Here is a 14,734-nt window from a genome sequence, read left to right on the forward strand (position 1 = left end):
GAAACGGAGGCTTTATAAAGCTGTGAATCACTGCGAGGCAATCTGTTCAAACTCTCAAAATGGCGACATCTGCTGGACGAACCGTTGGTCCTGTGTTGCTGTGGTTCACAGTCATATCTGTACGCGGTCTTGCCGTTTTTTAAATTATTTTATTTTGTTGATTAAAGTATGTTTCATAAGGGGGACGACTTTCAAACTGTATACGTCTGTTTTTGTAAAAAAAAAAAAAAAATACTCAGGAAGAGACAACCTCGGTGATACGAGCGTGACGTAGCGAGGCCTCGTTTGGGGGGCGGTCACGTGACTTTTGGCGTGGTGAAGCGAGGTATCGAAACATCTCGCTGCGATACTTTTGCTTTGAAAGGTCGATACCGATGTGCGAGTGGGGTCCCGCTTCGACTGGAACATCCCCGCCGCGTGTACAGATACAGACGACGCTTACAGCAGCACCGGGGGCCCGGGGCGGACGTGCGGGGCGGCGGATGTGACAGCAGCCGCCGGGACTGAGAGGTCGAGAACCGCCAATTCCAGCTAGCTGTCAGCTAGCTTGTTAACACTGTTGGCTAGCTGGCTAGCTGACTTCCCAAGGCAGACTGTTGTTTGCTGCAGTGAGAAGCTAAATGAACCACCGTTGCAACAGCAGCAAGCTAGTTTTCCCTCATTTCTCATTCAGTAGATATCGTCGTAATGTCAGCAAAGGGCTTATTTTGGCTAAACTTAGCAGCTAATGGTAACTAGCTTGAGAGGCTGAGATGGTGCTCAGGTTAGCCTGTTAGCCTCACCTGATTTAGGAAACAAGCTATCAGCAGAAAATGTTAGCGGTCGCTCAGTGAAAGCTGTTGGTTCATTTTATATGCGTTGGAGGTGAAGCCAGCTCGTCATGTCCTGCTCCTTTTATAGTATGTTTGTTCCTCATGTAGTCTTTTTATAGTGAGTGTGTGTGGTTTTTTTTTTTTTTTGTTCCTCAGGAGCTCGTTTGGCACTGAAGACCCTCCTCAAGGACAGGAAGCCTCCTGAGAAGTAGACTACATATCTATCATTTTTCTGAGGATTGGTCACCTCTTCTCTCACGTCTCATTCTTTCTTTCTCTCCTGTCCCTGTCAGAAATGATTCATCGTGAACTCAGTACAAAATGAGCAACATAACAGGAAGAGATTTATTCGATGTTGTGCAGTCAGCTTTTTTTTAAATGTAGAAGAGTGAAGGCATAAATGATCTGGACTCCAGAGAAGAAGGGGAGCTGTGGGATGAGGTAGTAGTTTGTATAGTTTTAGGATCACACCAGATCTGGGAGATAACTATACAGCCTACTGTCTTTCTCACGGCAACCAAACCATCACCTTCATCAGCCTGTCTTACATCTTGCATTCAGTTGCCACGGTGACTGAAGCCTCTGTTGCCGTTGGTGACCAACAGTGCTCCAAATTTACATCACGAACGTTGGATTTTTTTCGCCGGTTATATTCTGTATCACGCCGTCCTGGTGTGTTCCTGGCTGTCGATGAACTGGACACCTGTCTCATTAATGATCTGACTAATATTCAGTCTTTATTGTTGCTTCATTTTTTTCCCCCTCAGCCATTGAAGGAGAATCTTCTGTTGCAAACATGACAGAATTTTGCACTAAGATACATGCAAATACAACATTTTGATACAGAATGGAACAAATGTAAATCACAGTTGTGTTTCTACGGTGTGCCGAGGCCGATGTGTTTGTAGCTGTGCTGTGGTGAGGTAGTAAGTTGTGTTGTTGTGGGGTGTGGGATATTTCAACCCCTATTTTGGAGATACAACTATACAACTTACTGCCTTCCATAATGTGGCGTAATGCACTATTTTCCAGCTTCTGCAGTGTGCGCAGGCATCCTTTTGAAAGCCCTAGTTGGAGGTAAGCTCGTAATGGTTTACATTTTCTGTAAAAAAGTGTGTATTGTTTATAATTATTTGGAATATTTGCTGCTTTGTCCTCTGTGCTGTTTTTTATTTTCTGTTTTAAGAAAATAGTGAAAACTGCTCATAAATAGAGATGCTTGTTTTGTCCAATCAACAGTCACAAACCCCAAAATATTCAGCTTAAAGTGATTATTAATCAGAGAAAAGCAGCAACCATAGAATGACCGCAGTGTTTGAGTGACAACATTGTTCAGTAGATTGTCTCTTGGATGACTAATCATTGCACCTTTGGGTTTTGGACTGTTTGTTGGACCAAAGGATGAATCATTTCATCAAGAAATAAGTGACAGTTTAACTGATAATGAGAGTAATTAATAAAATGCTTGAGTTTAGGCAGGTTTACTATTTATTTCTCTTCTCCGTTCTCCTTGAAAGAAGACAAAGGGTGTGCCAGAAATCTGATTCATTTTATTGTCATCTTTAATAGCCACAGACTCTGAATTTAATGGTAGAAAGATCAGAGGGTATTTTAAATGTTGCATTGTTTTCATCCACTTAAAAATAAAGTATATCTTTAAAAGGGTATATCTGATTCATGTGCTTGGCTTAATTTTATATTTGGGCATTTATTTTGTGATCTTTAGCCTGAAAGTTTGGTAAAATCTGTGTCAGTGTGTTGAACTACAGGTCGTTAATCTTGTAAACTGTCCATAAACGGACTGTTTCTCAGCGTTTCCCTTGTTAAAGTGTTAAAGCTGCTCTGTGAACTCGCCTGATAAAAGCTCCTGGAGCATCAGTTGGTCGCCTGAGCTGACCTTGGTGAGCCGCAGGGCCGCTCTGATTGGACAACAGCCTCATATTCGATCTGCAAATCAGTCGATAGCGGGAGGGGGCGTTCCCTGAAACGCTCGCCGATTGGTCAAAACTTGACCGAGGTGGGGGGGGCTTAGATTCTGTGCCCGGAGAGGAGTAATAAGGAAAGAGCTCCCACTCCGTCCGCGGTTTCGTGGACAATGACAAGATTATTTAAGCTTATTTTTCCTCATCAAATGATATTTAAGGAATTTGAATTTCGATAAAACTTTATTGACACAACAGAGTTCAAGTACTGAGCCAACTGAATGTGGTTTACAGGTTAAGCATATACAATGAAATAGTAAAGATATGGTTAGGCCAATTTAAATAATTATTAGGACGTGCTATTCTGTGAAATATTTGATAGTGAGCCCTTTATTTTTACATATAGTGATAAATCATATTTAGACTGGAATGGGAGTCTCAGACGATGGGGCAATTTGGACTTTATATTAAAGAAATATAAAGATGCTATTGGCAAAGCTCAAAGTCATTTAAGCAGCGTTTTAGATTAACAAGTGGACTCAACAAGGAAAAAATAGGCATTTTCAACTAAATTCAAGAACTAGAGTGAGAAACTTATAGTTTTCATGTTTGTGGTTGACAAAAAAAAAAGGAAGATCAAGTAAAGTCAGTTTTATTTACAAAATATCACAAATAACAATGATTCACAATTTGTACAACACATCACATCTTTCATTCATACGAGGAACCCTAATATATACAATTCCAGTCACAAAATGTTGTCTCTAAAACCTGATTTGGAGTCACGACCCACACTCCACACCTGAAGGTGGCGGTAACGCGCCATTTTGTAAATTTCCCATCACCAAACAAGTCAAGAAGAAGATGCAAAAGGTGACTCCTCTGTCAAATACACGATCTTTGTGCGCGACGTCACGGCCGCATCCCGAACCAACATGGCGAACATACGATGTGTCAAGGTGAGGAAAGAGAAAGATAAAGCTGCCGGTGCTGCACGCTGCATCGCTTATATCGTCCACTCCGACTCAATACGACGCCTGAGACTTTAAACTAGCGCGTGTTGTTGTTTTTCCCTCCTGTTGGTTTGTTTTCGTTGTAGTTCAGAAGTTTTCACTGTGTCGCTGTTAGCTAACATGTTGGTATCAATGGGTCCACATTAGACACAAAGGGGGGTAACATGTTTAAAGGGTTAGTCCACCTAAATCACAAACATGCAGTAGTTTGTCTCTTATATTTTGTGCTTCATGATCGAGCAGGTAGTTTTGTCTTTATTCACCCTGGTTTTAAGATATCCCTCTCTGAAGTCTCTCCTCCCACTCATCTTTGTCAGTGACCCATGTTTTGTCCTTCATTTTGTTTTTGTTTTTATTGTTTCCTATTTCCTGCACTACCCTCCTCCCCCTGTCCCCGTCCCCGTCCCTGTCCTTGTGTGTGTGTGTTGAGCAGGGTATGGTCGGCCTGGTGACAGGCGGTGCGTCTGGTCTGGGCCGGGCCACTGTGGAGCGCCTGGTGCAGCACGGAGCCGCTGCTGTGATCCTGGACCTTCCCTCCTCCGATGGAGCCGCTCTGGCAGCCAGTCTGGGCGACCGATGTGCCTTCGCTCCTGCAGACGTGAGTCCAAAACTTGCCAGACACAGTAGATTTGGCCTGTCAGACCAGATCAATCTATACATTATCGGCAGACCACGTACACTGTAACTGTTTCGTTTTGGTCAGACTAGTGTATTTTGATGCACCGCCTCTCTTCCTGCACAGCACACGACTAAGTGTTAATGCCATTTATTCATTTAAACATGGAATCAACCTGGAAACAGTAGCTCTGATATTATCATGTGCTGGTGTTCAGCAGCTGTAACTGCAGGTGTAGTTTACTCTCCATCCAGTTGATGGCACTCTCACATCTCCCAGCACTATCGATAACGACTGGATGTGATACGTTGACCCTCCAGGTTCTTTCTTCCGTCCCATTATTTTATTATTTATGCTGGCCCTATGAGTCTGTGTCCTTGGTTATCGTGTTAGTTTGACGTCTAAAGCGGTCTTGTCTGTTTGTAGGTGACATCAGAGGCAGATGTGCAGTCAGCAGTGTCCCTGGCCAGAGAGAAGTTTGGGAAGCTGGACCTGGCTGTTAACTGTGCCGGCATCGCTGTCGCCGTTAAAACCTACAATTTAAAGAAAGACGTCCCTCACAGCCTGGAGGACTTCCAGCGTGTCATCAATGTAAGATGAAGACGCAGGCACGTGCAGTAGGAAAATAAATACCGCTCGCAGTATTTCAGACTATTACACGGGACTCTTCTTTGTGTGTTTTCTGCAGGTGAACATTGCAGGAACCTTTAATGTGATTCGCCTCGCTGTGGGTGCGATGGGGAAGAACGAGCCTGACGCAGACGGACACAGAGGCTGCATCATTAACACAGCCAGCGTGGCAGCGTTTGATGGACAGGTCATTTGATACATACACAAGACAACACCCATAAAAGAAACGACTCATCGATCGCTCTGTTAATCAGCTTTTTTACTCTCCGTTTTCTTTTCTCCAGGTCGGCCAAGCAGCGTATTCAGCTTCTAAAGGGGGCATCGTTGGGATGACCCTCCCCATAGCAAGAGATCTGGCGCCCATGGGCATCAGGGTCATCACAATAGCTCCCGGTTAGTGTAAAAATGCAGAAAAACAGCGACTTAACTTGAGTAATGGGCTGAGTTACTGTCAGATTTGAACACTGATTGAAATCATTAGTGACATGTCTTCACTTTGAGTTTAAATCTGAACCTTCCTCTTCTTTCTTCCCCCAGGCCTGTTCTCCACTCCCCTCCTGGCTGGTCTTCCAGAGAAGGTGCGCTCCTTCCTCGCCCGCCAGGTGCCCTTCCCCTCACGCCTGGGAGACCCCGCCGAGTTTGCCCACATGGTGACATCACTGGCCGAGAACCCCATGGTGAACGGAGAGGTCATCAGGCTGGACGGAGCCATCCGCATGCAGCCCTGAGACCGATGATGTGTGTGTTTCTGTGTGTGTGTGTGTGTGTGTGTCCACGTTAACAAAAGGCATTGATCATCCAACTAAGAGAACACTTTTACGTCTGATTGTGTGCCTGGTGTATATATGTTGTAGAAAGCTGCATACAGTAAACATACACTGTACTGGAACCATTTTATGAGTGAGAATGTGAGACAGAGTGTGTAAAGATGAGACTGTGCATCGTTCACAGCACTGCAGTACTTTGTGTGCTCCACTTTGGTTGTTTTGTAAACTGATTCAGATTATAATAAACCTCTGATATGTTTGATTATCTGCTTCATTCAGGCTTTTTTCTTTGTTAAAACCCAGAAAATTGAAGAATTTTATGTGATCACAGTGTCTTTTAAATCATTCAGATCATACATGTTTGACTTTAGAAACATTTCTTTCTTTCTTTCTGTTACGACTTAAACTTTCTTGCAGTAACGGTGTACAGTACATTTCTGTTTATTTACAACCACTGGAATTTGCCACAAAACACACATTTTACAATACCTGCATATTAGGATTTGAAAATTTTAGGTAGCGATTATTACCAGGCGACAGAAACAAAATAGAAACGGAACAAAAACACAAATGCCAATGTTGAACACAAATAAGGAAAAAAGAGAATAATAACAATAATAAAATAAATACTTAAGCTACCTTGTATTAATGGAAGGGAACTCAATCTCCAAATTGAAACCTTATATCTTTATAGAAATTGTTTAAAATGTGCATCCCTACTGTGAACAATGCAAAAAAAAAAAAAAAAAAATTAAAATAGGTGGCTACATCATGCTAACAAAAATATTTTAAATAAATGATAAAATAAAATAAATAATAATAAAATCTATAGTAGTTGTTGTTTTTTAACCTGCCGCTACCCTCCGCACCAGCAGGGGGCAGCAGCGCGCCTCAGCGCCGCTTGTCGACACCAGAGCCGCCTGTCAGAAGAAGGGAACAGTTTGTCCCACCGGCGTTTTATTCAGCCGCAGAAGGTCGTCGCAGCTTTGCGGCATTTGACTGCACTGAAAACCGAAACTAGCCTAAAAAAACCCCAAAACTATATTTTTCTTTGTAGCGGGGCTGGTGTCGGAGACGTGGAGTGATGTGAGTATCGCCGGAAAACAACAGAGGGACGCGGCTGAACGTCGCGTTTGGTCCGGATCGTTATGAAACCGTGTTAGCTAACGTTAGCTAGCTGCGGCGGTTGAAGCTAGCCGGCTAATGCTAATGTGAATCCTAGCTAGCGATTAATACACCCGCATCGAAGCAGCAAGGGTTGTGTTTGGACCTCGATTGGACCCGGGATCTCTCTCTCCCTTCCCTCCCTGTGAGTGGCTGGTTTGATGGCAGCCACGGCGGGCGCCCGGCGGCTCCCCATGGGTGTGCGGACGTTCAGTGACTTTCTCCAGGTCGCCACCGTGGGCTCCCCTCGGTCCTGTCGCACGGCCGTTCAGAGAGGATGCCAGCGGCAGAGCATCAGGTGAGACCTCCGTGGAGACTCTGGTGGTCTATTATTATAACGACACACACGGCTGGACCTTCAGCACAGAGTGACACTATGTCTCTGGAGCTGGAAGGTTACAAGCTAACCTTTATCGTGTTTATGTTTTTCTTATCACGGAAGTGTGACGCTTCTGTGACATTTTGATACCCTGGTAGTTGGTGTCACAGCCTGGACTTGATTATTCATAATGAGTACAAAGCAGCAGACACTGACACGTCAGAGACACTAAAGTTCAGTAGCCAATATCCTGTGCTGTTTGACCAATATTAGCCCATGTTGATAATGCACTTGAAAGACGATAAGCACAGAGACTTTGCAGTTATGGTTGTGTTTTTTTGCACTGATCCCTCAAGTGTGGTTATCAAAACACTTGTGACAAAGACATGTAACCGAGGCAGGATAGTTTTCAGTTTAACAGTGGGGTTTATTGTCTTAAATGGCACCATAATTATAAATGTTTATCTTTTTCTGCATATCGGGCAACATATGCACCAATACTGGTGTGTCAATGGCTGGCAAATATTGGCCGATGATATTGGCCGGCTGATATATCGGACAGCTTTAATCGTAAGATAGTTTGCAAAAAATTACAAACTAAATCTTCAAATTCTCACATTTAAGAAGCTGAAACCAGCAAATGATTTACGTCTTTGCTTGAAAGTTGATTATCAAAATAGTTGACAGTTATCAGAGATCTAATATAGACGGTATATTTGTGAATTTCATTCGGACTCAGGGTGATCTGATATCATTCATGATTATACTCATGTTGTCACAATACCGACGTTCCTATCAACACTGAGGGCACGACGTTTAAAATGTTATTAAAAGATTACTAGAACAAGGCTTCAACATGATGATGAGATACAGCTTTTCTTGGCTTGTAGCACCTCACATATTATCACACTGTTTTAGAAATATTTAGTTTTACTTTCTCTTTTGATTGGGTCTTGAAAAATAATGTGTCACTGGCTGTCAGAGAGATGAGAGCGTGAGGCTGCTACTAGTGTATCGATATAATATTCAGTATTTAGTCTGTAAATTGAGCAGGAACATTAATGGCTGAAAGGCTCCATAAAAGGTAGAAAAGGCTCATTTAAATCTTGTTACAAACAAGCTAACCTTTAATATCATTACACTGTTTTAAGGCAATATTTCTCATCCATATCCTCACTTAGTAATGATGGATTTTTCTGATCACATGGGTTATTAACTAGTCATAATACAGGTTACCTACCGGAACAACTGGCCCAACTCAGAAAACACCAGCACACTCGCCACAGAGACCTTCCATCCCCTCCTGGTCCATTGTTCTTTGTCTGCTCGTTGACTTTAGCAGCTGGAAACTGGAACATAGTGGAGCCTTTTATTTGTTGTTGTTGACTGTGTGGCCGGTTGAATCTTTCCAGAGTGTGGCTCACAGGACATTTCCTCTTACCTTTTAGACACTTGTCATCATGTGGCATTTTGATGACAAGAACTCCCAGAGTGCTTTGCCTTCAGGACTGGGACACAATGACGGCTGTTCCTCAAAGCAGAAACTTCATCAGTCTCACCAACAAAAGGAAGGAGTACTCCGAGCGTAGGATAATCGGGTAATTAACTCTTCGTTATAGCTTGCGATAACTTAATCTGTTAGAGTTTCTTTTTGTAAAAAGTCCTTAACCTTACAACGCTTGCTGTCGTAGGTTTTCTATGCAGGAGATGTACGATGTGGTGGCCAACGTCGACGACTACAAGCACTTTGTGCCCTGGTGTAAGAAGTCCCAGACCGTCATGAAGAGAGCAGGCCACTCTAAAGCCCAGCTGGAAGTGGGATTCCCTCCAGTGGTGGAGAGATACACCTCTATGATCACTTGTGTCCGGCCTCATCTAGTTAAAGTAAGTGCTAGTAGAGTCTGTCCGTCCTGTGAATGAAGACGTGTCCGATCTGTTGAATGTCACATCTGTGTGTGTGTTGATACTGCTGCAGTTTAAATAACACACATTTTAGTTGGAGCAAGTAATGTTTATTATGTCGCCAAGCAAACATTGTTCAAAATTCCTCATTTTTAATCCCAGGCTTTCTCTTTTCGGTGATTGTAGGCAGTGTGTACAGACGGTAAGCTCTTCAACCACCTGGAGACGATATGGCGCTTTAGTCCTGGCATTCCTGGTTACCCTCGCACCTGCACCGTAGACTTTTCTGTAAGTATCCTGCAGCTCGCTTCCTGTGGTGATTTATCAGATGTGTATCAGACTCTCTTACCACTCGAGTATTTCAACCTTTTGGGTAAAACGTAGCTCTAAAGAGTGGAAGAGAGACATTCACAAAAAGTCCCATTAAAAAAGCTCAGGGTCGTGGCTGTGTGGAGCAGTTTACTGGACATATTTTTACCAAACCAACCAGTTAGTCTTCATCCTTGACGTTTTTTTTCTTGTAAAACTGGAAAAATAGTTTGAAACCTCTTCTGGCAGAGCATGAATGTCACCTTTGTGTCACTTGTCTCAGTAAGTTTTCTATTGCTGCTTCATCGTCGTTACTGCCCCCCTGAGGCCAGAGGCAGGAACATTTCAATTCGTACTTAAAACGGGAATTTAGCAGATTTTCAGCCAGCTTTATATCTCACCCAGAGCTCCCCAAAATCTGTCAAATGATGCAAAATGTGTCATCTTTTGGATTTTAGGGGTGTTGTATCAATTAAAGATTATACCTCTGCATTTTTGTATGCGTGCGTCCACAGATACAAAGAGTGTAGTCAGGTGGAGACACAGAGTGTCGTCTATTTCTTACCTTAAATGTTTTAGAAGAACATATGTTAGTGAACTGTTTAGCTGTAATACAATTTAGTTTGTTACCGTTTGTTTTTAAAAAATAATTGCGTCTTTCTGCTGCATAGACAGCCCACTTTTATTCAGGGGCCATCTTTCCAGCAGTGAAATACTTTAAACAACAAGAAGCTCAGTTGTAGTGGGTGGTTTTCCTTCCTTAAGGCCATCAATGAGCCCATTCTGCACTGACAAACAAACTTCGACGAGCAGCACAAAGGTAAAATATACGCTTCATCATCTCAAGTGTTTCCACATAGTAATTTTCAGTTTTACAAGAGAAAAGGATGAAGAACGCTGGTTGTTTTGACAGACAGCTGAACCACCATCATCTGAGACTGCCTCCCACAGAGCCGATGAGTCACTCACAAACAGAGCTAGAGAAAATGCTTGTTGGCTTTCTGGGAAGCTCAATACCAAATATAAAAGAGCAACAGCCAGCAGACAGTTAGCTTAGCTTTTGTATAAAGCCTGGAAGAAGCGGGGGGAACGACTGGCCTGGCAAACAGAGTGTAAAAACAGGGAGTTGTGGTTGTACGAGCTGTTATGTGGGACTATTTCTTGACTTCTTGGAGCCTCTGCCAAGAAATGGGTCTAGACATTAACCTTTGTTACCTTTTAGACAGAGCCAGGCTGCTTCTTTCCTTCATCGTAGCCAGCTTCTGTTGTTACCATGTTTTATGACTCATCTGAATCGCTGTCACTAACGAGATGATTATTTTTGTGTCTTCAACAGATTTCCTTCGAGTTCCGCTCTTTGCTGCACTCCCAGTTAGCCACCATGTTCTTCGACGAGGTCGTAAAGCAGAACGTCGCCGCGTTCGAGCGGCGGGCCTGTAAGCTCTACGGCCCAGAGACTCGAATCCCACGAGAGCTGATGTTTCACGAGGTGCATCAGACGTGATCTCGGCACGTGCACGTCCTCTTCTGGCCTTAAACAATACCAACCTTTATTCCCCTTTTATCCACACCAACCTGCATGACGCTGCTTAGTCGCCCATCACTTCAAGTCTCCACCGCTACACCTGAAGGTGTTACAGACATCCAACTCTTGTAAGCATTGTGTTGGAACTCTTGCTAGTCATCTCCTCCTCCTCCTCCTCTTCCTCCTCCTCCTCGTGTCGCGTCTGTCCACTCTCTGTCTACCTCCACTCAGGGATCCTTCTTTTAGCTGAAGGGACCCGTCACTGCTCTTGCTCCACGGCCGTTACAAGCTGTATTTATGTGAACGAAACAGTAAATCATTGCAACATCACGTCACCAACGGTAGAGAGTCGACTTTTATTTAAAACGCACAGCACAGTGACACTAAACGAAACATCCTTTTTACGAATAAAAGGTGCAGACTTTTGCTCTCAACTGGGATCAAGTCTTGTAGTCGACCGTGACCTGAAGGCCGCTCGCCACGCTGACACGTTATAAATCAACGTGCGTCTGTTTTTTAGTTCAGCTCAGCTCCTGGATCAGCTGATTATACTGTATTAGGAAAGCTCGTTCTTTGCCTTTTTCTTTTTATCATTTACCTTTTATTTCAAATTGAAGTTTTTAATATATATTTTTGACATAGAGTAGAGAACTTGGTGCAAAACAATAATTCATTTCATCCTTTTTAATTTTTCCATCAGAGGTTATATGCACATTTTTACTGTTTTATTTGGGTTCAAATTAAATGTGCCATGTTTGAGACGTCGTCGCTGTTTCACTGAAGGTCATTTCCTCTTCGGTTAACTGTGCCCTCAGTTGGCTTTGAGGTTTTGGGGAAAGTTAGCTTTAACTTGGCTGTTGTTGTGCTGTGAGAATTGTGTTTTTGGACAGTGAGACTTGGCCTGCCAATTTTTGACGATGCTTTTATTTTACAGTCCAGCACTCGTTACGATCACTTTGCACACAAAAAAAAGGGGGCACCTGGATGAATCCAAGGACACGCTGGAGAAAAAAACTGTGAAATAACGGGATTACATACAGAACGATCTATATCATTATATTCCAAATATATAGTTTTGTTTCATCTTTAAATTTAAAGATTATCATTTCAGATGATCAGTGAATAATCTGCTTTGAATTATGGAAAATGTATTGATAGTCATCTCATTAATGCAGTGATAGAAGCACTTTTGTAACAGGTTATATAAAAAGTTTTCCTGCTCTGCTTTTTTTTACTTCATGCTCCGTCTTCTGAAGGTCACCGGGAGGATGTCACTCCCGTCACGCACATCCTGCTGGGCTGTAGAATAAAACATTATCAACCATTTATCATCATCTGTCGGTTTCATGCTTATTCTTTTGGGATGTTTTTTGCTTTTATTTATATACATTATGATGCATGAATGTAATAAAAAAAAAAAAGAGGCAAATATAGTCAACAACATTTCCAAGTGTGTATGTGTTAAAAAGTACAGTACTCCGATTAAACTGGGTAATTTTTTAACACATTTTTGCCTCAAAGTTGACGTGGTTTATTGTCTTCTGTTGTCGAGGTGAGAGAGAGTTAATCATCTATGCATGAAGAATGTTTGTTCAATCGAAATGAGTCTGTGAATCACTGTTCTGTAAAGAAACAATCACAGTTTAACTTATTAAAAGATTATTAAAATGAGTGTTATACCCTGAAGCAATGTAATAGGTTAAAGGATAAGTTCGCCCAACGATAAGAAATTCAGTCACGATCTACTCACCGACACGCTGATGGAAAGTCAGGTGAAGTTTTGTAGTCAACAAAACATTTCTGGAGGTATTCTGAACATCTGAAGTATCTGGGGACTTGTTTTAAAACGTAAAAAACTAAAAATTAACACTTTTTTAATAATAGCTGTCGCTGCTAAGCTAAAAGCACGAGCTCGACCAAGTGTCAAGGGTGCAAATAATGTCTTTTGACATCAATTTGGGATCTCGGGGCTTCAAGAGACTACGTTTAAGCCACTTTATGTTTTTTTTCCGCTGTTGTTTTGATGTTTTAAATCAAGTCTCCATCTACTTCAGTTGTTTAGTTAAAACGCTGCAACGCTGTTTTGCTGCGAAGCTCCAGAAACGTTTTGTGGACGATGAAACTGCACCTGACTTCCCATCAGCACCGAGGTGAGGAGATAATGACTGCACTTTTCATTTTTGGGTGAACTTTACCTTTAAGTCTATCTTGCACCATATTGGATTTTTGTTCATATTGTCAACAATTTTGCATCTTCACCTCAAATTTAGAGACATTTTGTTTTCAGTATGTTTCACGCCAAGTTTTATTATCATAGGTGCCAATACTGTGTCAAAACGTTATTTTTAAGAGACGACAGAATAAATAAAGAAAGTATTTAGAGAGCGTTACATGATCAGCCCACATCGTCACATTGCAGGTGGATAGATGCACGTCGGTCTGGCCTAGTTTGTATATAAGAAAGGAGACGCGCTGCTCTGACTGACTGAAGAGTTGCTATATTAGAATATTTTGCCATCGTCTTGCAGTCCAATCACTTTACAGTGCAAGCTGAACATGTATCTTTGTAAATACTGTGGTTGTGTTTCAGAGCTTTGTTATTTAAATAAAAAAGCAGGAGGAGTTTACGTCTGTGTGCAGTTTTTTTTACACCACACGTTCCTGCATTTCTTCTTTCAGACTTGCAGAAAGAAAATGTTTATTTAGGCGTTAAAGTTTTGTTCTGGACGTTTATTTAGATTCCCTCGTTTGTGTATTTCAACACAGTATCAGATAATTGCTTTAAAAAAAGTTAATTGTCTGAATGCAAGTCATTTTTTTACCCTCTTCACCTTTTACAACCCACAAATGAGTTTTTTCTTAAACTACAAGACAGAAATCTTCACTTCAGTCACACAAAACTTCCTATTTTTATTCCTATCCCTACTCTTAAGGGTTTTTTTACAAAGGGATTTGTTCATATATCGTTCATAGCTTGATTAGCAGAACATCTTATTCCAAAAAACATACCCAAAAATAAAAAAATAATTGTCTTAGCGTCAGAAATCAAATGAGGGAGTTTCACAGTGATTTCTATCAGTTAAGAAATGTACCCTGTTCACCTGCAGTGTCTCCCACTAATGTTGACTGCAAACCATTTTTTAAGGCTGTTTAAGGCTTTAAATTGAGTTTCCTGAGCAGAACTGAACTTTGTCGCAGTGGAGAGAGTGAAGGTGCAGTGACGGAGGGCGGACACAGCTGACCGACACGAAACCAGAGCGGGGCGATGGTATGTGGGCCAGTTATTTATAACAGCTCACAGGAGAGGAGACTATTCAGACATCTCTTCTTTCTCGATCGTGTCAATTGTATTTATTACACAAAACTGAAGCCTCACAAAACGTTTATTGTCACAGAGGAAGACATAAAGCTAAATATTAACCCCTTCATACATTAAATATTAAAGAGCAAAGTAGTTTATATGTTAAATCATTTTATTCTCAGTAAACAAGATGAGTAAAAACATCTTTCTTTCTCAATAAGAGATGTTTTTTTGCACGACTGAAAATACACCTGTCCTCTCCGAGGTATATTCTGCCTGTTGGTCCTATGTTTACATAACATTTGAAGACTATTTCATTAAACTACTGAAGTGTAAATTATATTGTAATTTTAAATAAACAAACAGAAAAGGCAGAATATCCCTTTAGTGCATGAAATCCACCTGATGTTAGTAAAATCTGGATAAAAGTGTTACACCTTTAGCTGATTTATTT

At 41.7% G+C, this 14,734-nt stretch overlaps 2 protein-coding genes across 2 annotated transcripts; both read left to right on the top strand.

Annotated features, from left to right (window-relative positions):
• The first annotated feature begins 3,601 nt into the window (after nt 1-3,601).
• hsd17b10 (hydroxysteroid (17-beta) dehydrogenase 10) lies at nt 3,602-6,023 on the top strand. The gene is made up of 6 exons (XM_073470419.1): nt 3,602-3,693; nt 4,181-4,345; nt 4,790-4,954; nt 5,052-5,180; nt 5,278-5,386; nt 5,531-6,023. Exons 1-6 carry the CDS (start codon nt 3,670-3,672, stop codon nt 5,719-5,721), a joined length of 783 nt encoding a protein of 260 aa, XP_073326520.1. The 5' UTR covers nt 3,602-3,669; the 3' UTR covers nt 5,722-6,023.
• A 700-nt stretch (nt 6,024-6,723) lies between these two features.
• Nucleotides 6,724-13,606, top strand: coq10a (coenzyme Q10A). The gene is made up of 5 exons (XM_073470418.1): nt 6,724-7,222; nt 8,692-8,841; nt 8,935-9,127; nt 9,332-9,433; nt 10,791-13,606. The coding sequence occupies exons 1-5, from the start codon at nt 7,086-7,088 to the stop codon at nt 10,956-10,958; spliced, it is 750 nt and encodes a 249-aa protein (XP_073326519.1). The 5' UTR covers nt 6,724-7,085; the 3' UTR covers nt 10,959-13,606.
• The last annotated feature ends 1,128 nt before the right edge of the window (nt 13,607-14,734 follow it).

Source organism: Pagrus major, chromosome 7 (genome assembly GCF_040436345.1).
Source record: "Pagrus major chromosome 7, Pma_NU_1.0".
NCBI lineage: Eukaryota > Metazoa > Chordata > Actinopteri > Spariformes > Sparidae > Pagrus > Pagrus major.

Excerpts from the sequence above, each read along its gene's own strand:
- hsd17b10 (XM_073470419.1), top strand. The coding sequence starts at position 3,670 with ATGGCGAACATACGATGTGTCAAG. Across the intron at positions 4,955-5,051 it reads ACTTCCAGCGTGTCATCAAT|GTGAACATTGCAGGAACCTT; the intron begins GTAAGATGAAGA and ends TGTTTTCTGCAG. Across the intron at positions 5,181-5,277 it reads TGGCAGCGTTTGATGGACAG|GTCGGCCAAGCAGCGTATTC; the intron begins GTCATTTGATAC and ends TCTTTTCTCCAG.
- coq10a (XM_073470418.1), top strand. The coding sequence starts at position 7,086 with ATGGCAGCCACGGCGGGCGCCCGGCGGCTCCCCATGGGTGTGCGGACG. Across the intron at positions 7,223-8,691 it reads TGCCAGCGGCAGAGCATCAG|ACACTTGTCATCATGTGGCA; the intron begins GTGAGACCTCCG and ends CTTACCTTTTAG. Across the intron at positions 8,842-8,934 it reads TCCGAGCGTAGGATAATCGG|GTTTTCTATGCAGGAGATGT; the intron begins GTAATTAACTCT and ends TTGCTGTCGTAG.